Raw genomic sequence first — 27,249 nt, 5'->3', positions numbered from 1 at the left:
CTGAATGTTCAGCCCATGAGGTTGAATGGTACGAAGGCGTTGCATCCAGAGCCTCTCTCTGCTGATACGTACTAGGTCAGGACGGCTACCTAAGGATTCAATCCCCTGTAGGGACATGTCGTTAATGGTATGGTTGGGAAGGTTAACATGTTCTCCAACTGGGGTCTCAGTCTTCATGGTGTTGACTGTGGATCTGTGACCATAGAATCGCTTCTTGAGGGTGGTTTTGGTTTCGCCAACATACTGGATGCCGCAAACTCTACAAGAGATCAGATAGATGACATTGGTGGTAGTGCAAGTGATGTGACCCTTAGTCTTGTGTGTGAGTTGCATGCTGTGGCTGGTGATGAAATTGGATTCAACAATGTGGTGGCTGCAGACGATGCATCTCGAAGTACGATCACATTTAAGATGATAGGCCTACCAGGGTTACCAGGCTTGTAAAAAAATGCAATCATTAATACTATTGACAGTCATTTTTGATATCTAAAACATATCACTTTAATACAAACATTAATATCATTTTCATTTGTATTTTATCAACAAAATCTATGATTTTATTATTCTAGCATTTACTATGCGGAAGAGAAGTGGTAATACTTGCAAGTATCAATCGTACAGCAACACAAAGTGTTTGTAAACAAACGGATAAATCAAATAAAAAAGGTTGATTGTGCTAAGTGTTTTTCATTTATAACTGCGGCAACATTGCATATTTTAAGAATGTCGAGGTTTACTCCTGTGTCACAATAACGTGGTATCAAGATTGTCACAACCACCCTCACCGCAGGAGTTACTGAGCTTTGACATAACATAGGTGACTGAGTACCCAGCAACTGCATTTAGTTAACGGAACAAACACTCATAAAAACATCATAAAAAAGTAAAGATTTGACGTTGCAGGACGGATCAACCATGTATCCACAAAGATGATAACCGGTTAAACATAATGATATAACCCTTTATCACTTGTTTCTGAATGTAAATGGCTGGTTATTTCCTGACATGTAAATCGCCTATTTCAGTTGTATTTGTTTGTGTCAATCCTTGTCGCGATTGATACGTCTCTATCCATCCACTTCCGTCCTCAGTAACTGTGAGCGGGGCATATAGGTATACTTTCTGAATTACTTCAACACAGTAATAACTTCAACTGCAAATAGTACTCCCATACGAAATTTAGATATGTAAACTAGAAATATAATACAAGATAAACCACTGGTCCTGAAACCAATATCTGCTCTAACAGCCGTAATTATAATTTCCGTACAGACATGCCGTGCAACAGAAAATAGCTTAACATGTGCATTCAACTGTGCAATATTGAAGGAGACTAAACGAAATCATGAAGAAGTCGAGTACAGCCCGTCGATGGTCTACACATATACTGTGTTGTCCTTAATTTCAGTCACGTTCTGTTCTTGTTCATTCAAGTAGATACACTTTCGGTTATAGCTTGTTCGCCTGCGAACGTTACACTATTGTGTAGCATTTTATTTAAATTTCTTTTGTTCGTGCTTTGCTAATTGAGTATTTATAGTTTTCAAAATGTTTGATCCCATTTCAATTTGGCCTTCTTCCTACTCGATCTAGTTCATTTCTTATAATAATATCAGTATCGAGAGAGAAAAGCAAATCTTTCAGAGTTAATATCGATTAGTTTATAGTATTGGATTAATACATATATCATGAAATAATTATGTAACATCGAGAAAAGGTGTACGCAATTAACAATTGTACAGATGACTTTCAACCGCATCAGGTACACGTTCCTTTATCAACTAATCACTGTATGATCGTAATGATGGTAGGGAAGTGACGCAAGAAGACTAAAACAAACACTAAATCCGTTTTGTAGTTATATATGACAATGATATAATTTGAACACGTTTCTACTGATTACTTGCAACGAGCGATAGTATAATAAAATGTAAATAAATTAAACAGACTTACCTATAATTTTCTCCCGGGAGACTAATTAATTAATTACAAGTCTACCAAAAATACATATGTACATCAATGTACAGATCGGACTAAATCACACACAAACGCAAACTTACATACAAACACATGAATGGTAGAATAAGCAAGTCGACCTCTTAATGAAGTAAAATGTTAACGGAACTCCTCTCCACTTCCAGTAAGTAGCGTCGACGATCTCTTCGTCACATTCAAAGTTGGTGCAGTCTTATTTCAAGATAAACGAATACGAGTTTCCTCTCCTCCGGGTTTTAAGTACTGTGGCCACAATTATGCGCTCCGTTTATGAGAATGGTTTGCTTTTAAGATGTTGCTCTTTGAATGGCCTTATAGAATATTTGAATTATAAAAGGATAAGGTATTCATTTCTCCCGTTAAACAATGTATAACGCAGTTGAAGTAAATAAAAGAAGGAATACGGTATCCAAAGTCAATAACCTCGCAAAAAGATTAATATAAACAGTTCATGGTATTAAACATATTATGGAACTTTGTGTCTGACAGCGGTCGAATTTGCAAACTAAACAAATGTAACGGAACTAAAATCCTGTCATAAAAGTATATATATATTATGTAGCTCTCCTCTCCTCCAAACCCTCCCACCTCTCTCTATCTCCTGCTCCTCCTAAATGATTCCTCCTATCTATTACCACCACATTCTGTAGGAATCTACTTTGATTTGTTTCATAATAATATTATATATTAAGTACTTCGAAAAAGCATATCACTGTTATATATTTAGAACAATGTCTTTTGGTGATAAACTTAAAAGTATGGCTTACATGTCATCAAAATTATTGTACTCGTCATACGTTAATGTTTCCCAATTGTTTTAGTAACTTGCACCAATGAAACCCAACCAGGGAGTTAACCTTTCCATACTTTAAATCCATGCTAAAACTAATAGTTTGTTTTGTTTTCCGTCAGGTTCCCATCACCAGCGTGTGCCTTAACAAATCTTTCAAGGAGTGTGAGGAAGATGTTATTGTACTTCACTCTGGACTCAAATTGAATCAATTGTTGACGGTAGAGAAGATACACATAGAGACAGAGCAAGTAAATAAGGAGCCTAGGATACTTACAGAGGAAGACGTTACGATGATATTCCGTTATGGGCTACGTTCTGATCATTTAAAGGATCTGTCGTGAGTATAATGTAATAGGTTACAATTTCCCAGTTCTGAAATTTAAGCCTGACAACAGAATGGATAGCAAAATAAACATAAGAATATTTTAGCTTTCAGTACACATTTTCAACACAAATATTTATAATAACAATATCGGTAAGTACCGCTGAAGCTTCATGTTTTTGTGCTAGTTAAAACTTACATTTAGTAGAAGGTCACTTTTATATCGGAATAAAACGTACCGTAATAGGTACCATTATATGTTATTCGCTCCAATATAATGTGTTTAACCTTATATTAAATTACTCCTTTTGATTCCTTAAGACGACGTAGAACTCTAAATGTCTACTGTATTCATGCATACCAAACTGTATCTTTCGATATTGAAATATAGAAATTATCGTTATGACGAGAAGTACTAATCTGTCATTCATCCGTTCTAGATAATCCAAAAGAACTTATCTTTTGAGATATATATACTACAGACTTCCGTTATCTGCAAAGCTATGTGTTGAATGACTAACATTACTTACTAACCCAACGTTTAGACTAATGCTCGTTATATCGCACGAGGTAGAATTTAGGCAACAGGATTATGTGTTGATAATAAAGTGTCGTACTGTCAATATTGTAATAAAAACATCAGACCAATGTGAGCTTCTGCGTGTATAAAAAGTAGTTGCGAAAATATCTGAAAAATACATTTTCCTCGAGTTGTAGTGACAGATGCGGGGAACAGCGGACAGAACATTCGAGTAACAATTGTAGATTACAAGCAATATCCTCTGCGTTTCTAATCATGTTGGCAGGCATAGAGGTACTTGCCTGCAATGACAGACCATTTTTGTTTTTGTTTTTACGTACTGTAATTTGAGATAACATGTTTAATAAATTTAAAGTACATTACAATTACATTCAAAGCTATGCGCTGAACGGCATCTATGTAAATTTGCTAAGCGAATGACTTGATTAAAGTATGTTATATTGAATTAGGAAGAAACAAAGCACCATGATCGCATGTGCATGGTGCTAATGTCATACTGAATGGTAGTATTTATTGTAATTATCATGCAATTCACCCTCCATATGAATATAACAAAAGATGAAAAAGGTACTGAACAAGTCCAGTGTATACTCCGCTTAACATGGGAAATTATGTCCATCGCAGAAGCATGGACATATCAAATAAAGGCATGTGTTAGACATGTGTTCTCTTATCACTTGAGACCGACATGACTTGATATAACGCATCTTAATATAATGAGGGTGACATAGCTAAATTAACGTGTTATATTTAATTAGATCGAACAAGGGGCAAAAGCAGATCGAGGGAGCTGAAATTAATTTAAAAGACTTCGGACGGATACATTAGAGGAAGCGTGTCATTTCGTATTTATTTACTCATTTTGTGCTGTCGGTTTTCGTTTACCTGTGGTGTATTATATATCACCCGCCCTGTTAGAATGGTGCTTGTAAATTGTGATGGTATGCAAATCCCCCGTGGCCTGCCATATACAAGTTTCTTTTCTTATAGATGCTACCTTGGCCCAAATCGGAGTATGTAAATATAGTTTTGTTTTCCTTAACTCCAATTTCAACTTTATTCTCGACTTTTCGGCATATTTTCAGCGCTTCAACTTAATTTTCTTTCAAATGTTCTTACTGAACTGTCCACTCCACACAGTTTGAATGTTCTAAACTCTTCCAGGTATGCTGACGTTTATTATCATCACTCCAAACTTCTTTGCAACGGCGACAAATCTCAACGTTTTGGCTTCGAAAGTTTAACTTTTTTTGCGGATGTAAATTATGATGAAGGACATATCGAAATTTTGGGCTGTTCTAGCGGAAAAGGGGGTTCACATCCCTCTTCTTTCTATTATGACTTTTTATTTTATTTTTCAAGACAAAGCTGTCGACCATTTTCGTATATTTCAGAGAAATCCAGGCTAATTGAAGTATTCCCTCCTGATGTTATTAGTGTATTCTTGAATTTCTGTTAGACGTTTTTGTTTTTTACTGACATTGTAATTTTGACGTAGCACCTTATTTGTTTAATAGGTGTAAGTTGATTTCAAAACAATAACACTCGTTTCATGGGTACACAAAGAGGGCTAAAACGTGAAAACGCTGCACTCAGATGCGTTATTTGACATGTAATATGCATTTCAATACGACAATGTATAATAACAAACGGTGCTGAAAAATAGAATTCATACCAACTGCGTCAGAGGTACACCAACATTTACTCAACACATGTAAAAACATGTAAAACTGTTATCCACCCTCACGGAAGTGAAGATAGCTCAATGTCATAAAACAAATTGATCTACGACCTTCGTCTGTCAGTAGATAAGAATAAATTTAGTATTTAGAATTCTTCATCAACTTACACGGTCATTTACGATATAAAATGAACAGTAAAGAAATAGTATATTTGTCTTTTTGGGGGTTGTTTACGACATTGATACGATTAATTTTGTAATTATATTTATTTTGCTAGAGTACTGTGTTAATTTATCATAATTTTCTCCTTTGTATTCCATTTCTACTTGAAAGGTTTGATAATTGTTTGCTGCCTCCGTCCTTCGCTTCAGAATCAATTCCCTCGGAGATGAAATCTAGAGACATTAAAGGTATTATATACATGTAGTTAGTGTTCAATTAGTATTTCAGTCTATCAGGTTTTCTCATATATGAGTATTCATTATTGTATTACTTTTAGCGCGTACACAATTGCATATATATATATATATATATATATATATATATATATATATATATATATATATATATATATATATACATATATATATATATATATATATATATATATATATATATATATATATATATATATATATATATATATATAAGACGATAATAAATTAATTAAATATGTAAGTTACTCAAACATATGTAATCCGTTCTTCTCTGTTTATGAATATATCGTATTATATTACGTATTGTTCATTCTTTTGCACACGTTTGTATTTCTGAAATCTTAGTGTCGTGGAGGAACTATGGTTACAGTCTGAATCTTCAGTCCGGGGCTTGGAAGGTATGTTTTGCTTGTAGAGTCTTTATTTTCACATGTTTGTTGATGTGCGTGAATCAATTTGAAATATGAAGAAAAAACATTAATACTAGAATCGAAGTTTTTAGCACCACCTTGTCGAGCATAAAAAGAAACAATGGTGGAATTGTCAAATATTTTAATTTGGAATTGTGATGAACTGTTCATTACATTAAGCAAAATTATCTATTGTTTTATATGCAATGTGAAATTTTCTAAACTTTATAAATATTTATCTAAATGATACATACGGTACCAAACTCATAATTCCATGTACATTAATATTTGCCGCATAACAAGCATTTTATACACACGCAAAGAACGAGAGATACGTACCATTTCAGTAAACAATATCGTTATAATAAACAAGCCACAAGGTGGCAATTGCAATATGCAGCATTTATTATTGACATTTTAATATGTAGAATGATCCAACGAAAGTAGAAATCTGAGAGTTATGTGCTGCTATGATTAATGATACAGTACACACTAAGACTACAACGTGCTTGTATACGTTAATATAATTTCAATAGGGTAACAATACCGACAAATCAGTCTAAACTTGCGTACGTGTAATGTCCACTTGAAAATCTGTGGGAATCTATTGCACTTTTAACTTGTGATCAGTCTTTACAGAAAAACGAAGTCAGACTGTTTTCATAATCATTCATATGAATATATATTTATGACGAATAAATCAAGACATACCATACATTCCCTTCTGGCTACTCATTGCCGTACTACATGCAGCATATTTAGGAGCGAGACCCAGATATGACAACACCCGAGTGTTCAATACTGGTATTACATTTGGAACAGTATCTTAGTTTGATCAATTATAGATTTATACGTTACACTGACAGGTTTGTAACATTTGGTGACCAAACAAACTAAGCTGCTTAACCTGACGAATGCGGCGCTCGCTCAAATCAGATGTACAGAGAAAAGAATGTAAATACATCCCCCACCCCCCCCCCCTTGCCGTCTATCTGTTGCAAAATAAAGCGTTTTCTTTTCTGCTTTGGAGGATACAGGTGTGTTGCAGTTGCTGACATTGATTCATTTGATTTGTCATCTGATGAGCTACATTAAACAAAGGAATCCAGTGTAGATAATATAGTTAATGACCAATTAACTTTGGAAAGGCCTTAATTCTAAAACCTGTCGTAGTTTTACACAGTCACATTCATCCAGTAGGATGTCAGCAGAAAAGAACATCATATTACAATGTAACAGTAGTTCTTATAAGGTGTACCACGTATTGCAGAAACAGCGAAAATTACATGAAGCACGGTCATGTAAACGTCGGTAGGGAATGGTTATTTAGCTGTGGGGTAAAGATATGTGTGATGTGTTTTGTTTACTTGTTTTGTGTAGATTTATATGACGTTTTACTACTTCAACAATATAGTTCATTGAGCTGGTTACCGATTGTAACATTCAAAGTGTATTCATGTTTGGTTATCTGATTATAGCAAATAAACAAATGGAATGATCTATAAACATTTTAATTGAAACAAAAAGCAATGATTTTTTGTGTCATATTATCAGGTTAATGATGTAGATACAGTAAAGCGAATATGCACAAGGCAGGTGGCTATTAGAAGCGATGACAGTGAGGTACTGCAGAGATGTACTATACAGCTTCTGGAGAACGCATCTCACCATGACGTAAGTCAGTAACTGTGGCACGCCGTTCGTTAATTTTAGCAATATGTGTTATTGGTAAAGTAACAGCAACGTTATAAAGCATGTGCTTTCATCGTTAAAGCACATCTTAGGCAATTTTTTTTCCACAAACTGTTGTTATATTACGCATTAGCGCAGTTGTTCTACCGTTAAATACATTTGTTTTAACAGTTCACTAATTGATTACGCGCTAGATTAACTATGCAGGAAATAATTAAAACGCCAAGCACTTATTCTTGCAATGTGTTTCATTGCACATGATTGCCATTAGGGCATATAAATGTGTATGTATCAACAGTTGGTTTGGCCTCATATTGCAGGAAACTGTAATAACACTGTCGTACTTACGTTCGCTCCTCTGACCATAACCCAGTTATATACATATTGAGGTTAGTAATCAAACAGTTTGCTTCAGTACATGTTTTATCATTGGAAACGACGTAATGTTCTTTATTTCGTTAAATTACCAATCGATGTCACATTTAAAAAAAAAAAAATCTACTGCACTGTTTCATTTCGTAACTCTATTAAGAGATTAACTTCATACAAATATTAATCTGCTTCTCATAGCCTTGACTATTCACTATATTGCCACTTGTAGTATTAAAGATTCCAATTTGGGGCAGTAGCACCTCATGCTGAGGGTAGCAACGCGACCTGAAACAGCCTAAACGTGATCTCAGAACAGTGGCGGCTTTACCAACATCACATTCAAACTTTAACGGTTTCGTCTGGAAAAAAAAGTATATACTTGTGTGTCTTTTTCGACAGAGGGCAGTATATTTCAATCGTTATTTTGTGTTTGTGTGTTTGGTTGGATTTACCAATGATGGGCTAAAGATGATTCTCCGCTATGAAGTAACTTATCCGCTGAGTAGTTCAACCATCTCACATATTTGCACAAGATGGGAATCCATCTTTCCATAGACTACATTATAAAAAGTCTCTGCAAAGGAGAGGCGGCAACGTGAAAGAAATTACATACACAACAAAGGAGAAATAAATGCTGTGTATCAGTAAACATTTGGCGTTATAAGCAGTTATGAGCCGAGAAGGTCAACTCGATATAGAGCGCTTCGAAGAGACGTGCAAAGTGTTTCAAATGGCAGGTAGGGGGTGGGGGCAGTTCTCGTGCTCAGAGGTGATCCGACGCCAAAACTTCTCCGACTCGCCCACACGGTTCACCCTATCGTCTGATTAAAGAAATGCAAATATAAACCTTACAACATATTAAGAATACATCCATTGTAAAAACAAATTGCAACTATGTGTTGTCCCTGCAAATAACACAGCTTTAACGTTGATCGTTACATTGAGTAATTGATAATTCTACATGACATGAAAAAATCACAATGCTCCATATTCCAACCTCTCGTCACAGACGAAAAGTGCTGCTTAACCAAAACTGATATATTTGTTTAGTGTGAAAACATCCAAAGTATTGAACATTTTCACTTTTTGCTATACAGAATTGCGCCCTCTGTTATATTAATTTGCGCCAGAGCAACATATGATATTCATGTTTCCATTTTACAGAAACTTTGCTTGCGCGAGGTAAATAACGTATTTTTGAGAGAGATGACTGTACGTACTGTATCTCACTGGCATTGTCCTGTTAGAAACGTTCTTTCTATTACCAGAAATATTATAATAAGATCATAATAACTCACACATGGACAAAACCGCCAGACTAAATTAAGGAAATGACGATATATCAGGGCTTTTGGAATGACTATGCACTACAGGGGCAGGGAGATGTTGTGGCATTGGAGAACGCAAAATATTTGCTTTAAAAGCAAAGCATTACATTTGCATGATTTTAACTTGCGCAAGAGTTTAGGATACTTTGCTCCCAAAAATGCACCCTAGTCCAACCTGTCTTCGTCGGTGCGTTCAAAGTACACATGTATGTAATTATGACAGCCATTATTGATACGTTCTGAGTGTATCCGTGAGTGCTGTTTTTCGAGGTGTGACATCTCTTAAAACTATTTAACTCAATTCTGACTATTTAATTAGAACGCTCCGATGATCGATACATACTATATACCAGAGAGTAATTATCCACAAAGCATGTAAGTTTATTTCTTTACTCTAAATACGCCCGAAACCGTTTATTAAAACTTTAATTGCGAGATTGAAAGATATAATGATGTACCATGCCGTGACTATGTACTGTATAATAGCCTATAAGTTTAACAATATCTATGTACATGAGAGTGATTTTGATAGCCCTTGATTTTGTTCTGCCCTCGGGATGGGGATATTGACACCCATACACCCCCGCCCCGCCGAAAACAAACTCGGTACAAGCCCCTGCCCCGGTAGCTATTTTTTCCCCAAACAGGTTTGCTATTACGGAGTTTTCAGCCAATCAGATTGCTCGTGACGTCAGCATCAATAATGACCATCGCTTGGAAGTTCGAAGACATAAACTGAGTTACACACTGACAATTGATTGAGTCTAGTTATGGGGTTTCCCTCCAAACGCCCTAACTTTACTTTTAATGCTTGGATTACATGTTGAACTCACTTATGATACATACGCTACATTCTATTTGGTCGTGTTTACGTTATCTACGATTCGTGAGTCGTTATATTGAAATCAGCATTCGTTATGTGGAATGGGTAGGCCTAAACACTAAAATAAACTTCACGACGCGAGTTCACGAGTCTTGAGTGGATATACGCAAAACGGTATAGTGTATAATATGATATATTTCCGTTACTGCACTGTGTACACAGCTATAATACATATAGGCCTACAGCTCATGTGTGATGCACCCTGCACTCAAAAAAATGAAGTGTTAAATTTGAATCGTAAAGTGTTGAATTTAACACCCCACCCTGTCTGGATTAGGGACAACACCCACCGGGTTAAAATAACACTTCAGAAGTGTAACATAATATAACACTTTGCGAGTGTTGCCTTAACAACACCCAAACAAGTGTCAAAATAACACTTCCTGGTGTTGAAGGTACACCACAGGGGTCAAAATTAACACCATAAAGTGTTCATTTGTTAAAACTTCTGGGTGTCAACATGACACTTCAGGAAGTAAAATTAACACCATAAAGTGTGCATTTGTTAGCACTTCTGGGTGTCAAAATTGCACTTCAGGGAGTATAATTAACACTCTAGTGCTCATTTTTTGGCCTTCTGGGTGTCAAAGTTCTGCTTCAGTGAGTAGAATTACCACCATATAGTGTTCATTTGTCATTTGTGTCAAGATGATACTTAATGGACTCTCAACACACAATAGTGCTCTCTCGTTTATACTTCTGGATGTATATTTAACTGCTGGTTTGTAAGGTTTTACATTTTTATTATGTAACGCAAATACAATACTGTTATGTAAAATTTTGCCAGAAAAGTTTACATCGCACCCGTTTAGTAAATATTTTATACAGGTTTTAGGTTAATTATTACCTAGTAATTAGGTAAACAATATGGATGCATGTTTGAATCGCTCACAGCAGAAAGTTACATTTAAGAGAGCAAAAAAGCAATGACAACACAAACAATTCAGAATGTGGGATTTTCAGCAATTAAACACCCTACTACCTTCCTATTCCAGAGGTCCATTTATTATATCCCATTAAATGTAAAACGAACAATTTAGGCTATAAAAGTATTGTCTTGTAGAATTAAGTCAACTTAAAAGTGCCAACATTTTCAAATGCTACAGTGCAGTTACTTGGTCTTTATTCCTTTGCACATGCCTTTTGGTTTTCTAGATTAAAGACAAAGAAACAACTCTTCCCAAAGTCAATTTCAAATAAGCAACAACTTTGGAAAAATTCTGATCCATGGGATGAGAAAACATGGAGTGCTGTGTATGATGACTGCTACACTACAGTGACTATGTCTTTGTTGTTGGCAAATGCATTTTGGTATTCCAGATTAAACACAAGAAACAACTCTTCCCAAAGTCAATTTCAAATAAGCAACAACTTTAGATATATGCTGATCCGTGGGATGAGAAAACGTGGAGTACTTTCTATGATGACTGCTACACTGCAGTTACTTTGTCTTTGTTGTTGGCTCGTGCCTTTGGTATTCCAAATTAAACACAAAGAAAAAACTCTTCCCAAAGACAATTCCAAATAAGCAACAACTTTACATACATTCTGATCCGTGAGATGAGGAAACATGGTGTTCTGTCTATGACAACTGCTAAACTGCAGTAACTTTGTCTTTTTTGTCGGCACAGTGAGCATAAAAATCTCGAATCTGGTTGCGTTTCACACCACCAGGCAACTTGTAGACAACTTTTTGGAAAAATTCCCAGGCACCGAGACTTGCAATTTGGTATAATTCAGATTTAACACGTAGAATAATTTGAAGCAAACATCAATGGCTTCATAAATGTCCTCTGGGGTAGGGCATGTCTCTGGATGATCACAAATGACTGCTTGGGGTGTATTTTGCTTCCTCCAAGAAGTAACACATATTGCTGAGGTCTTTCTGAAATCTTTTGCAAATAGAATTCCAAGTTGATGCTTCCTAAGTAACAACAAAGAAAAGAAAAGAAAATTCCCATCATAATGAAGTTGTGTTAAAACCTTCTTGGAGCATAAGCAGTTTTTTACATGTACCCCTCACAAAACATGAACATTCCTAAAGAAAATGCCCACAATTTAATCAGTTGTGATTCTAACTTCTTCAAGTACGTTTGAATCTAGAAAGCCAGATAGCCTATAGTGATTACTTGTCAAAACAGGAACTTGCATTAAACTTTCATCAGACAAGGTAGGCAACTTTTATAACCAATGCATCATGTTAACAATGCTTAAAACAATGCTCACTCCCACTGTATGCAATTGTGTAGATTGCTATGAATTATAACAGCTAGATCACTTCCATAATATAGCTAAATTATAGTTGGGCCTAGGTCTAAAAGTATCACCAATCCACATCAGCTTCGGCCTACTTGCTACAACTTACAAGCTAAAATGGCAATTAGTGGTAATTATATATTGCATTACATGAATATATGTTTATCCCTTATTGAACATAGTACCAGCGTAACTATAGGCCCATGCCCGATGCTATTTAAAATGCATTGTCTTGAAATAGCCTAAGTATACCCTACTAGTACTAGGCCTAGTAGTAGTACTACTTAAAAAAGTGACTCGCAGGGTATACGAAGTTACGTTTAACGCACAAAATGGAATAGAATGCACTAGATTACAATAAAGGCCTAGACCAAAGTCCTCCGTCCGTCCGAAGGCAATTCCGTTTAATGTTGACTTGTATGTAGGCTACACTGATTCGTTGACAATTATGAGTTGACTATGACAAACAGCAGCTAGCCTATTATATTAACTTATAGTATGACTTTAACGTTAGGTCTACGTAACGCAAGCGATTCAAATGCATTCGTCTACCCAGCTTAGTCGTGGGTCTCTAAGCATATCTCGTTCTTGTCACGTACACTTACATAATATCAAAACATACCTTCGAATTTTTCAATCAATTCTTCCAGGCCCCAGTCTCCTATAACGTCATTTTCATGCCATTGTAGCTCGTTATCGCACACTGAGTACGTAACGTTTTGTGGCTTGAACGTATATATGGCTGTGGTTACTATAGTACATTTAGTAACGATAAATGTCGACAAACTGGTACAAGTATTGCTAGGTACGGTAAATGGGTGTTCACGGTACGGTGGTACACTTAACTTGCACTAAGAATCCAGCTGACTGGAGGTTTGACCAATCAGAATGCTCGAACTGAAAGTACACTTTCTGCAGGTGTTAAAAAATTCACGCTACATAAAATATGTAACCCTACTCAGGGTCAGAGTAACCCTTCCCTAAAAGGAGTCTTACGATATAAATATCAGACATTACAGTCTGCTCTCTTTTGTACTGTACGTTGAGATATAACGGGCAAGTCGGCTTAATTTAGATATAATGGCGTACATATAGATAGCATATATCACTTACACAGAGTTAATGTCGGTACCAATGAACTCGGCGCACTATCAACTATCAACTGTGGAACGAGACCCTTGCACGCTCCCCTCATTGGAAATCCCCATAATAATAATGTATACTGAATTTGTACGGCTTGAAACTAGAATGCTCTTTATGTCGTAATCCTTCCCAAGTATGTGCTGATGACGATACAGTGAGTTATTAATGGTATATAAATTCCCTTCATGGATATCAAATTACGCAGTCTATTTCGATAGCACAGTGAATTTAAATAAGGCTACGTCTAGAATTTCTATTGGACGGAGCTCTTTTGAGGGCGCTTTACCAATAACTACTTCTTTGTGTTAATCATATACCTTCACACACTGAATATATTTGATCTCTACTTCAGAGTAAGTCTTCACGCGGTTCCTCTTTGTTCGCCTGAATAGGCCTATATGCTAAATGGTTTCCCTTCTTGGTTTGTACATTGTTACCTGACTGTGGCTAAGGATTCATATTTCAGTATAGCATTTAGGAAGGAACAGGTCGTATAAATTGTAGCCCTGAATTAGCTAATTGGCAGATTCCGTCGATTGTTTCTACATGTTAACTTAATTTTCACCATCGATCGCTTCTCGAATCGCTATTATTAATAACGAGAAAAAAGTACTGCTAAACCTTTGCAAACATGTTTGACATGTGTGAAAACATCAAACATTCCACTTGTGTTATTTTAGAACTGCGCCCTCTATTCAGTAATGCGCTCCAGATTCATAAGCTTTCTAGTCACTTCGCCCAACAACCATTTCGCCCAACTGCCATTTCGCCCAACCAGCCTGGTCATGGTTCCGATGTACGCATATGGCTGAACTTTTCCTTGTTCAGGTTCAGGCGCGTAGCCAAGGGGGGGGGGGGGGCGAAGGGGGCAGCCGCACCCCCCTTGAGCATTTAAAAAAAAAAATTTAATGTTTTTATGATATCGCTAGTATTTTCAAAAGAGAAAATGCTAAGATGCAACTTACAAGGCCTGGGAAGTACCATTTCCAGCGATCTGGGAGGCATTTTAGCGCCAATCATGGTGGCGCTACGATTAGATAGTTTGCAATGCCGAATCTACAGTTTCGCCCCTCCCTTGGCAAATTCCTGGCTACGCGCCTGTTCAGGTTTCGTACGTATGACAAGCTGTTTTACCATTTTCCTCGCAATTCCACTTAAGTGAAAAACGTTTCACTTAAATGGAATTAATTTCCACTTAAGTGATGTACATTTCACTGAAGTTGGAATTCAATTTCAATTACGTGGAATGCATTTCACTTAAGTGGAAAACATTGCACTTAAGTGGAAAACATTTCACTTAAGTGGAAAACATTGCACTTAAGTGGAATTCAATTCCACATAAGTGAAATGTATTCCACTTAAGTGGAATTGTGAAGTAATATTAAAACGGCTTGGCATACAAACGCTATCAGTGGAGGAATGACCTAAACTTACGTATGCACAGACGCTGTTCAGCAATCTCACCGAATTCTAAAAGTTTCAACATTTTAGTAGGCCTACTTACATTGCAATAACATTGCGATATTAGTAACTGTCCTTATATACCCAGAAATACAAATAAAATCAAGATAGTCTCCGTATGGACCCGACCGAAGTAAGGAATTATCCTGATATGCCGTGGTAGGGATGGGGAAAGGGGTAGGCTATGCTCAATTCTTCAGCCCAAATAATTAAAAGTTTATGAAGCCGGTGTTCATATCCTTGTAGCACATTAGCTAGTTTCTGTACTGTGGCCTTTCCTAACAACCGGCACCGCCAAATTGTAATGTGTAAACTTATTATATAATATGACACTTTTAAATGAAATTTATTCAAGTTATGAACTTTGAGAAAGACAATAAAACTGACTGCCCTCAAAGCAATACATTCCCTATCTCCCCGCCCGGACAGATACACCCAGTATAGTCATGGAAAACTAACCCCTCCCCGAGCATACCCGTAAACGAACTATATACATGCAAAATCATGTATCCCGTACTCTTCACTGTATACACCCCCACCCCCCCCCCCCCCTTATCGAAAACCACAAATTGCCTTCTTTACACCATGTTTTCTACGTAAGAATGTCAAGGTTACTACAGACAAAGATAATACACCTTCCGAAGACGGAATGTTATTGCTATACTGTAGTAGACCGCGCAATTGACGATACGTGTATTTGGGTAACTGTTGTTTACTATTAATATTTGTCTGTGATCACATTGTATCGTTTTCTATCGGGTTTCTATACGATACGATAACCACTGCACTAGCGATGCTTTCAATAATTCATTCGGCACGGAACACCCTTGTGGTACGAAATAATTCCTTTTACGATTTTGAGGTGCTTTATGTTAACGGTCAACGTTATGTGAAGTTGCTTTTAAATGCTTAACGTCTTGTATAGGGTCTAGGCCTAATTGTATCGTCGGTTTAGTGTAACGTTTATGTTAGAAGAAGGAACCAAGAGTGGGCCTAGCATCAGTGGGCCTAGGTGCGTGTTATACAATAGTTGTGCTTGGCATATCCATTAGCAGGGGCGTATCCAGGGGGGGCGCAACAGGCGCGCGCCCCCCCTATTGGCCGTCACCAAAAAAAAAAAAAGTTTAGCCAAAAAAAAAAAAAAAAAAAAATTGATGACGACCTTTATGTGAGATGTCGGTGATCGCTCAACCCACCCCCCTCCCGTATGCTTTATTTTTTGTTTGCCAAAAAAAGGTTCTGGCGATGTTCGGCGGCATAATAGTTTTAGAAACATAGATGGTAATTGTGTTTGTATTATCACTATAAACACTAAATGACATGCCAGCCATACTAAATTGTGCATTTTGTGTCCATATTTACTGGAAATGTTGCTTATTATTAAGGTCGAAAAATGGATCACATATGGCCATGGGCGGCGATCCTGGGTGGAGGGGGGATATATCCCCCCATGAAAATGGGTGGAGGGATGTAATGCACCATACCCCCCCCCCCCCACCAAATGCCAGGGATAAGAATATTTTCATGCCTACATTTATGCATCTTCGTTAATGTACGGCTCTTTTTTAGCTTCATTTCTCGCCTACCATAAACGCAGTGCGATCTTTTCAAATAAAGCGTCTTTATAAAGCAAAAATAGTTGACTGTAGGCTTCATTGGCCCTATAACAACAAAATGTATTATTGCGCCCACGGTATTGATATAGAACATATATGCACCCTCATAGTATTCATATAGGCCCTATAGTAGGCCTACACACGTACATGTTCCCTCGAACAGCTGAGAATCTCATGTAACCAGGGTAATGCTTAATACACGTTTCACCTGGATGCCCTAGCAATCGGTACCTAGGAATGTAACTATGTGTAATTGTGTATTGCATGTGTATAGGCCTATAATAGCCTGCATGAGGCCATTTTCTTCATCGAATAATATAACAGAGCTCTCGAACATTCTAACGTTGCGCCTGAAACAAGATTGACAGGGGCAATTTTCCCAAAATAACACCCGAAATTAAAAGAAAAAGTATTTTGGATCCTGATTATGAGATATTTCGGACATGACATCCCTATTTTAAAGTTGGGTATATGCCGCTTGGAAACCTCGGGAAGTGCCGTTTCCGGCCATCTAGAGGGTTTGTTAATCCCAAAATTTTCTTGGACGCTTCGCGCCAACTCATGGTGGCGCTACGCTTAGATAGTCAACAAGGTCATATCCCCCCCCCCCCACTCGGAAGTACGGATCGCCGCCCATGCATATGACACCATTTCGCATTTCAGCCCTTCTTTGAAAGCAAAAATTGTACACCCCTCCCCTTAGACCCATCCCCCAGGACGGCGATCATTCATGCCTGGCGCCCCCCCTATTGGAAAATCCTGGATACGCCCCTGATTAGTATAGTTAGATATCAAGGTAAGCGACCGATTGCACACATGATACGAGGCAGCTTCTATTTCTAATATAGACTAGTGCGAAAGTCTCAATAGGCCTAGGCAAAACTGATTGTTTATAGATAACTTGAAGATCGGCACTTTAGGCACCATTTGACATAATCTAAACTGATAAAAATATGATTGCAATAATCAGGAGGAGTAGATAAGTCTCGGGCTTAATAAGTTACTAACACAAACATTCTTCGGTGAGCTATGACACAATTTGGCAACGTTATTCGTTAGTGCACGTCTTGTTTAGATGCTGTGTTAACTTAATCACATATCAAGTTACGTGGCTTCATCATAAATTCAACAGAAATTCTGCACAAAATGTTTGCATACAAATCAAATAAAAACAACCAAAGTTAGAAAAATGCATACTAAAATCAGTGTAGCAGAGAACAACTCGTTACTCCACACTATTCTAGACAGGTAGGCTAGGCCGAATGTGTGATGAATTCCTGGGAGGTGTTTTCCTGCGTGGCGGGCTGTCAACGTGAGAGTTGTGGGCGAGCGTCGGCTGCTTTGTACTGCATTGCCTAGCTCTGCAGTTTCATTTTGACCAAGGAGAAAGTAACGTGCTTTATATCCGGCTAAATTAAATAGGCTTGTGGAACAGGTAGGCCTACAGTACTACTAATAGGATATATACACTTGCGAGGAGAAATTTGTAAACCGATTAGATTCATACCTTATTAACTTTTAACAATATAGCGAGTCTGAGAGAAATACACAGTAATAAGCTATACTGCCCACACATGACATTGCTGTATTAGACCATTGCCTACATATTTACGTACTGGACAATGATATGACTCGTCAAGTTGTGCTTTAATCTAAACATGCAGCCGTGATTTGTAAAAATGTAATTCGGGTTGTTTTGAGCATATTCTTATACACCAGTGGTGAAACGTAAGATATTGTATTGCACCAGGTACTGCTCTTCAATTAAGGTAAAAATTACTAATTTATGCATTTATATTTAAATCGCTGGAGTGTTTATGGAATTAAACAAATGCGTCAGATGGATGTATTTTGCAAATAAAAGTAAACATATACATTAAATGGGTGTGCCGCATATTGCTGTTTTCCTTTTCTTTCTTTTTTTTTTTGACTTAAAGACAAATTTTTCATGTTCAAAGAAACCAAAATGGTTCCAATCACACATTAATTTCTAACCTGGATTGCAAGCAAATACAATTATATCTTAATACTACAAGGGTAGGTACGTGTGACAGGGTCACCGTTACACCGTGAGTAATAAATCCTAACTCAAAATACATAGCTAGGAGTCGAACATAGCCTAATGATGTTATATTTTATAGTGCATTGCTATCATATTAGGTCAATAAAACAGTCTGATCTAAATAATTCATATTGCAACTTTAGTCTTTTTTTTTAAGTTAATTTTTTAGGATAACTTGTCCAAAATATATGTGTTTGTTTTAATGCAACATTTTTTTCTGTGTTGTTTTAATACAACAATATTCGGAAAGGAATAAAGAGTAAAATTTACATCATTAATAATTTAAGCACCAATTGCAGGTTACACTGTAATTGAAGCTATTAAATGAAATTACAATAAGAACACGTGAGGGTTGAAAGTTAAACTAAGCGATCATAGTAATCCTGATATTTCTCTCACTGCAGATACCAATATCTCAACTATTACTGACGTGGTCCTTCAGTAAGGTAGATAAAGGTAATATCGTGCTCCAATCTGGTCTTTGTTTACCAACCCTCTCGACACTGGAGAAGTTATCAGTAAATGCAAAAGCAGCAGAACTTACTGAGGAAGACGTGATTGGACTATTGAACTATGGAGTACAGTCAAGGAGATTCAAAGAACTTTGGTGAGTACAAGATATTGATATGGAGTAGATACATGGTCAGAATAAATTAATAAAGGTCTAAGCGTACGTCTAGAATGTTTGTATGTTAGTTAACATTAATGTCCTTATGTAGGCCTATACATAAAACACCGCGTAGAAGATGAAATATATATTTATCATACTTCTACAGGTTTGGTTAAAATGATAAAGAAAGACGGCAATATCACATTATGTATTTGAAACAGCCAAGAGAATCATTGGCTAATAGCAAAGACCCTTTTCTCATAGATTCAGCATGTTAATTTCAGTCCCACCAACAGGTATACCATTCCGTGATAGATTTTTGAGATGGAAAAATCACCCTAGTTTTGCTCATGACACAGCAGAATATAATCATCAATTATGAAAGGCCGCCACAGTGTATGTACTGTCTTTGCAAAAAATCTAAGGACTGAATAATAATTTATTTTAATTATATAAAAATGAAGATAATAATGATAGTAATAAGTGACACCGATTTTGATGTAATTCCATCATCGAAATTATCGAAAATGACACCCATAAAAGTCAACAGATTCTTATAAATTTGTAAAGCAGATATGTTATGGTGAAAGATGGCAGATATTTTAACAACTCAACAGTAATAAAAATACTTCTCCATCCACAAATGACAGCTGCGACAGTTTTACGGTGAAATGTGTACAGTTGAAATCTTAGTTGAAACAGTTATGTGCAAGACACTTTAACACGGTGTAGTTTATTATAACCGAGCCTCATACCTGTCACGGGGCAGGTATATCACAAGTACATATATATGTAAGTTTGTACATTTAAATTGATGTATGATCATTTCATTAACATTATTGGGACCATGAATAGATTTGAATAGTGAGATCGCTTAAATTTATTACATTAAAATTAGATAACAGAGAGAAGAACGAAAAAATCAGCCGAGGAATCTTTTGAAATATGATTAACCTTACTGTTTCATGACAGCTACAGTTTTCTTAAAGAAATGATAGCGTTTTGTCATTATATCATTATTTATTTAACGTGTAAACTGTATATGATATGAATTATATGTAAAGAAACATCTAACATTAACACTAAGCTGGGTACGTGTTGTTCAACATTATTCAGAAATGATTGAGTAACGTGAGAGAAAAGATCATCATAAGTTTGCAGACCTTTATTTTATTATTTTTTAGATCAGCGAGAAGAGACACAATTTTAACTTCATTATTTTCTTTGTTTACAGGTTTTATTATTGTAAACTGCCAACATCCATCAGTCCTGCGATGATACCGGAAACAGCAAAATCAAGGAATATTAAAGGTATTTTGCGGAAGATAATACTCTGGGAGATTATTAAATAAGTGTGAAAAAGGTGCTAACTCTTTGCGTGGGTTCTGGAAATGTGGATTGTACGATTGCGTGCGTTTGAAAGGGTAGGATGAGGGGGGGGGGGGGGGGTAGCGGGACGGGACTGCGGATGGAAGAGCAACTTCTCAGACAGAATTATTGAAAATAGTGCATTACATAAATTTGCATATTTTGGTTTCATCACAGACGTGCACTTCTTGCGTTGTCTGCTAGATAGTGGTTGTGCATATACCATTCACATATATAGCACGTGTAAGGTTAAGACCTATCCCATTGTGTATGTGTATATGAGATGTTTCTAAGTGTTACAATCCTTTGCCGTTTCTTTATGAATTTTGACGGAAAAGTTAAAATTTTCTATATTTCTTAGTCTAAACGTTTTTATTGTTTTTTATATATATATTTTCAATTCAATTTAAACTCTACTGCGAAATTCGTCTAAGGCAAAATGCTCGCGAAGAAGGGGGGGGGGGGGGAGGCGTGACGTGGCGTGTATGTTCAAACATCGAATCTTAGTAATGATTATTCACTGATAATGAATAATAATACCAAAGTGACATTAGAAACGCCTTACTATCAAAATTGCAAAGTAACCTACTAAATTTAAAAGCCTAATGTAGTTAATATATATATATATTCCTTCTGTACGTTCTTATCTTGCTTGTTTATTACTGTTTGGAAAATGAATAAACCAGAAAGAGAGATGCTAAGAGAGAAAGATCCCATCAACAAAAACAAAATAACAATCGAGAATAATTTAATATTTCAGCATGGTAGTTTGATTTTGTTATTGTAGGTGAGCAAGACTAGTAAAATATCAATGTTATTTTAAATTTCTTTCTCTGAAGTTCTTTGGCCCGAAAATACCAGTCAGCTTGATCTGCAGTCTGGTAAATGGAAACAGGTTGGTGATAAGATGATAAACGTACGTAAGGATCAACACGGTCCATGTTTTGTAATAAATACAGCCTGTTTAACTGCTAGTGTAAATATCATTGTACCGTGGACTATCCCATTGAAGCAATGATACAACTCTGACACAGTGAGTGGTATGCGGCTTAATCTGTTGAAAACATTTCAAGAATGATATAAATTTATCAGTCATTGTTGTCCATTCTGGTTAATTGTCAGGTAGGAATATGAATAGAGAAATGGTGTTGATGGGGGATTGGGAGGGGAGGGGGGACTGGAAGGGGTTAGTAGGTACTATGTGATGGTTTAGGAAACTTAGGATATCCTCACGTTCATTGACAACTTCACAAAGTGATGACGTTATATAAAACAAGTAGTGGAATAAATATGAAATAATATATTTAATGAGTCTAAGATTAGGGAAGAGGTGAACAAAAGAAGGCTCTAAGCAATGTACTAGATGAGGGGGTAGAGTGCAGACAGACAAGTAAAAACCCGAACTAGAATTTGAAGGACTTTATTAAAAAAGTGTCAGTACCAAAAGAGACAAGTTAAACATTGCGTAAATTTTGGTCATTTTATTTCAAAGGCCGAAGACATCCAGACTATTACAGAGCTGTGTTCAAATGCTGTCATCATCAATAACGGTAGCAGTCAGGAATCACAGAAGTCAACCATAGAACTCCTGAAGAAAGCATCCAGGCATGACGTAAGGATACATTGAAGGGATACGGTCAAGTAGAACTAACAGATAAATATTCATTATTTTATTTATTGTTCTCCCCAACTTTCGGTGATTTGATAGTGAGCCGGTTTATTATTTTTGGCATCAGAATTAGATAATTTAGGACCCTCCTAAATAAAGTATCTGATAAACAAAATACGAGATTGTAACAAAATATAACGAAGTAAAACATACAAAAAACTGACAAGTGGATTACTGTACGCTAGGGAAATTGACAATAATCTTCTAAGCTACTGAATTATCCGCCACTTCTAAGATGTTTCCAGTTACTTTAAATGCCTGAGATCTGGTTAGTTTATTGGCTTATTATGAGAACTAAACACAAAGAAAATTGAAATATAAATATTGATCTGTACGCTCGAATAAAAAACATTGCTATTTCAGAAGCGACTTTAACTAGAAGCTAAAAAATCCCTTTCTTATTATTGTTGAATACTAATACCTAAATTAACAGATAATTTCAATTTTAATTAAACTAAAACGAGAAAATAAAATAATCGCCAGTAATTATTCAAGATTATGCAATGTGGTTGGCAGCGTGACTTGAACCAGAACTCAAGTAATGTAATGCCAAATATTATCACTTAAGCCTAGCACAAGTCACTTTACCAAGCACAAGTCAACTGATCCCTATCGACCCCCCCCCCCTTCCCCTCACAGGGCCACTATGCTAACAAGCACAATACAGCATAAAACATGTAGAAAAGGCATTGTTGCCTTCATTATCCAGAGCAGATCTAACATACAATGTCACTGATGTAAGTTTATTTACATACTTGTATTTTCAGTAAACCCCAATTAACCTGACATACGCCCCCATCTCCCTCCCCCTCAAATTAAATATCTATTAAAAAACAGCAATAAGTCGCCTACACAATCTCTTTGTTGCAAATTGTCTGAAATAATACAGGGTTTGTCTTTTAATCAGTCAGTGAATTCTTAACATTTTCATTTCACTGCCTGCCCCCTCCCCCCCCCCCCTTACTCATGAAGTTAATAAAAATGAGGGACCTTACAACAGGCTTGCATAATATTAAACCTTTTCAAAGTATGACACACATAACAGGTAGCATCAAGGAGTTAAAGGTATTTTGTCCTTTACAACTTTGAATAAAATGTCTAAAACTGTTTTGCCCCCCCCCCCCCGACTAATAATCAATAAATGATTCAACACTTTAAGCAATGACAGTTAAGTAATTTTGAAATATTAATATAATCCAAGTTTGCTGAATAATTATTATATGTGAAATTTACTTAATAAAGTAAACGTTAAGAAAAAATGTTTAGTATCAGAGTGATTAATTTAACTGAATAACCGTAAACCAAAACTGCCTAAAACTATTTATTACCTACTTGAAAATTTATTAGGCCCTCACCTGACCCTTCCTTACTCCCAAGGCTCCAATACAACAAGTAATATCACAGTGGCGTAGGAAGGTACTTTTGAGTGGGGGCTGAAGACTGATGGCCGGCCTGGGGGAGGGGTCTAAAGGGAGTGGGTGTCCCCCTCCCCTTTGGACTTTTTTTTTGCCTTTCCAGGTGGCCTCAGATGCAATTTGGTGGAATATAGAACACTTCAACCCACCCACTCCATTTTGTATATAATTTTACATTTTCACCTGGCCTTAGATGCAATTTGGTGCTCCAAATGAGATTTATTTCACATTTGGAAATGAAAAAGGGGTTTTCTGACTTGCGAAGCGGGGGGAGGGGGCGGAATGATACTTCCGCCCCTCCACATTTTTCACTGGGGGGCTGGCGCCCCCAGCCCCCCCCGTTCCTACGCCCTTGTAATATCACATAGCTTACACAACAAGGAAGCTACAGAGCCTTCTGTTCTTAAACAACAACATATTTTGTTTTCATAACCTAGTAATGCAATACAAAACAAAATAAAAAGCAACGCAACGCAAAATAAAAAATAATATTAAAAAATAAATTTATAAATATGACTGTATTTTACTCTGGTTGCCACTTACCTTAAAAAACACTAAACTTTTACACCAGCCCCCCCCCCCCAATGTATTTCACTCTGAATAGGCCTACTATATTAGCTCTACACTGACCCCCTAAAAACGGAAAGAAATATTGCAACCCATAATACAAATTCAACGCACCTTTTACACCCCATTAACACGAACCATGTCTTTATTTATAGTTTATTATTATATTTATTCTATATATTATTTATTTTACTCTGATTCCCATTTCTAGTCAGTGCTAAATCCTGTATTTAGTATTCTAGTACAGATTTTTTTATATCCTATACTAGAATTAGTTACAACTGAACCGTAAATCAACCCATAACGCTAACATAATATGTAATGCCCCCCCCCCCCCTCCTGACCTTTTTTCCTGAACCCACTGTTCGCCCTCCTGTTCCCCTTTTGTTCAAAAATCTGTGTCTCTTTACAGTAAAGTAATATATTAGTGTAAATGTGCACTATAACCACTCAACACCCCCCCACCCTCCCCCTTGACATCAATTTGAGTATTAAACTGGCCCCATTATAACCCCCTCAAACCCCAGAACCATTAGTCCTTCACTAGTTATAACAACAAATAGTCAACTCATAAACATTACTGTAACTAGTCACAGATATTTATGATATTATGATATAATTATTAATATTATATTTATAATTTACTTTCCTTCAGATTCCTATATACCGTGTGGTTCTAGTCAAGTCCTTTAACAAGGTTGATGAAGATGATATTACTGTCTACTCTGGTCTCTCTCTACCAATCATAACATCAATAGAGAATATGTACATACAGACAGAGAATGGGAGAAAAATTAATAAACAGGAAGTTAATGGAATATTAAAATATGTACAACACTCTCAAAGATTCAAGGAACTGGGGTAAGTATAATTAATAGATATGTAAATAATATTAGTAATTAATACAATAACTAATTAATAATAATGATATAAACAAGATAGGAATGATTAATATAGTTAATATTTAACGATTACTGAAGGTTTATTGATAGGTGTTTAGATAACTGTAGAAGGAAAACAAATAAATGAAGAAGAAATTGAATAGAGAAATGAAGTAACAATGAAAGAACGGTCATTAGGTGAGGAATATAATTAATGGGAGAGTAAAATAGAGACAAAATGAGACAGATAAACATATTGATACAAAAATAAAAGATTGTCTTGTATCGCTGTAAGAATGATAACAAATATATCTAGCGTGAGAGGAGAAGACATTACTTGAAATGGTTTATAATAATTATTAATAAAATTGACTAAGGAATCTAAGAGAGATATGGATCAAAGAAAGTAAGAACAGGTTTTATGTAGCTTAATTTTTAGTTTAACAAACTTGACAACATCAACAGTAAAAGAAATTATTTACTGTAATTAGATAAGGAGCTGAATTAATCAGTTTTGCTTTAAATGAATGAAATCTACCAACAATTGTGCATGTCTTGAACAAATGTATCAAGTACGGAAGTATATACATAACCTCCACCAGGTTCCCCTTCCACACCCCTAGTCCTTTCAAATGCCATTTCCTTATCATTAAATTATTCCAATGTGAATTTCCTTTCCAATGCCACAACAATTATTTATCGGCCCCACCATCAAGCCCACCTCCACACTGTTGATCCTACTACCTGCAAATCATGCCCTGAAGCAATGTATAGACTACGCAATTATATATACCCTCTCTCACACCCCTCCCGCACCCCTCAAATGTCATTTCCCTGAACTTGTTAAATGTGTCCTATACGCTATTTCATATCCACGCCCAGCGCCGCAAACACATTTCCTTAACACCCCCATCCACTCCCCGGCACACGCACACTGTTCCATTTCTCCTATATTTGTTTTAATCCGCTTTCATCAGGCTAATCATCCTCTTTAACCCTTCCTAACCCCCCCGGCACCCCACCCCACCCCACCCCACCCCCATCCACTCCCCGGCACACGCACACTGTTTCCATTTCTCCTATATTTGTTGTATTTCGTTTTCATCAGGCTAATCATCCTCTTTAACCCTTCCAACACCCCCCTGGCACCCCACCCCACCATCATCAACTCCCCGGCACACGCACACTGTTCTCATTCCCCTATATTTGTTTTATCTTGCAAATCCTCCGCTTTAACCCCTCCCAACCCCGCACTCCACCCACACCACCATCCACCCCCCCCCCCCCCCTCGGGGCACGCACTGTTTCATTTCTCCTATATTTGTTTTAATCCATGTTTCCATCAAAATGACAATTTGTACACATGTACACATTCATCATATATCTGTACAGTTAACTGATTTCTACGCTTTTCTACTTAGACAGTCCACACAGATTTTTCAATGCTAAAAGTCTATTGGATTTCTTTCATCATTTTCTTGCTAAAGATGTACAGCAATCTTTTCCCTCTACAGACATTTTGAATAGTTTAACATTTTCTTTTGTTCATCACCTGTCAATCAAATACTTAAACAATGCAATGAAAAGAAGTTGTATTCAGTGAAAGAGACGGGTGTCCTATAAATAACACCTGGAATCTACAAACAAACAAGTACCTGGTTGTTGCTATGGATGCGCCTGGACACTGTCTGGATTTAAAATGTTGGTCGCTCTGGCACGTAGATTTTTTTCAACTGCTACACTCAG

At 36.5% G+C, this 27,249-nt stretch overlaps 1 protein-coding gene across 1 annotated transcript in view; it reads left to right on the top strand.

Moving 5' to 3' along the window:
• LOC139982840 (uncharacterized) overlaps nt 1-27,249 on the top strand; it is a 54,846-nt gene that overhangs the window by 9,811 nt on the left and 17,786 nt on the right. Inside the window, exons 5-13 of the mRNA XM_071995945.1 lie at nt 2,908-3,125; nt 5,667-5,743; nt 6,116-6,168; nt 7,735-7,854; nt 19,398-19,600; nt 20,838-20,914; nt 21,811-21,887; nt 22,464-22,583; nt 25,278-25,483. Of these exons, the coding sequence (XP_071852046.1) occupies nt 2,908-3,125; nt 5,667-5,743; nt 6,116-6,168; nt 7,735-7,854; nt 19,398-19,600; nt 20,838-20,914; nt 21,811-21,887; nt 22,464-22,583; nt 25,278-25,483 (1,151 nt within the window). The remainder of the gene's footprint in view (nt 1-2,907; nt 3,126-5,666; nt 5,744-6,115; nt 6,169-7,734; nt 7,855-19,397; nt 19,601-20,837; nt 20,915-21,810; nt 21,888-22,463; nt 22,584-25,277; nt 25,484-27,249) is intronic.

This window comes from Apostichopus japonicus, chromosome 16, assembly GCF_037975245.1.
Source record: "Apostichopus japonicus isolate 1M-3 chromosome 16, ASM3797524v1, whole genome shotgun sequence".
In the NCBI taxonomy this organism is placed as follows: Eukaryota; Metazoa; Echinodermata; class Holothuroidea; order Aspidochirotida; family Stichopodidae; genus Apostichopus; species Apostichopus japonicus.
This window is presented reverse-complemented; position numbering and strand designations above follow the sequence as displayed.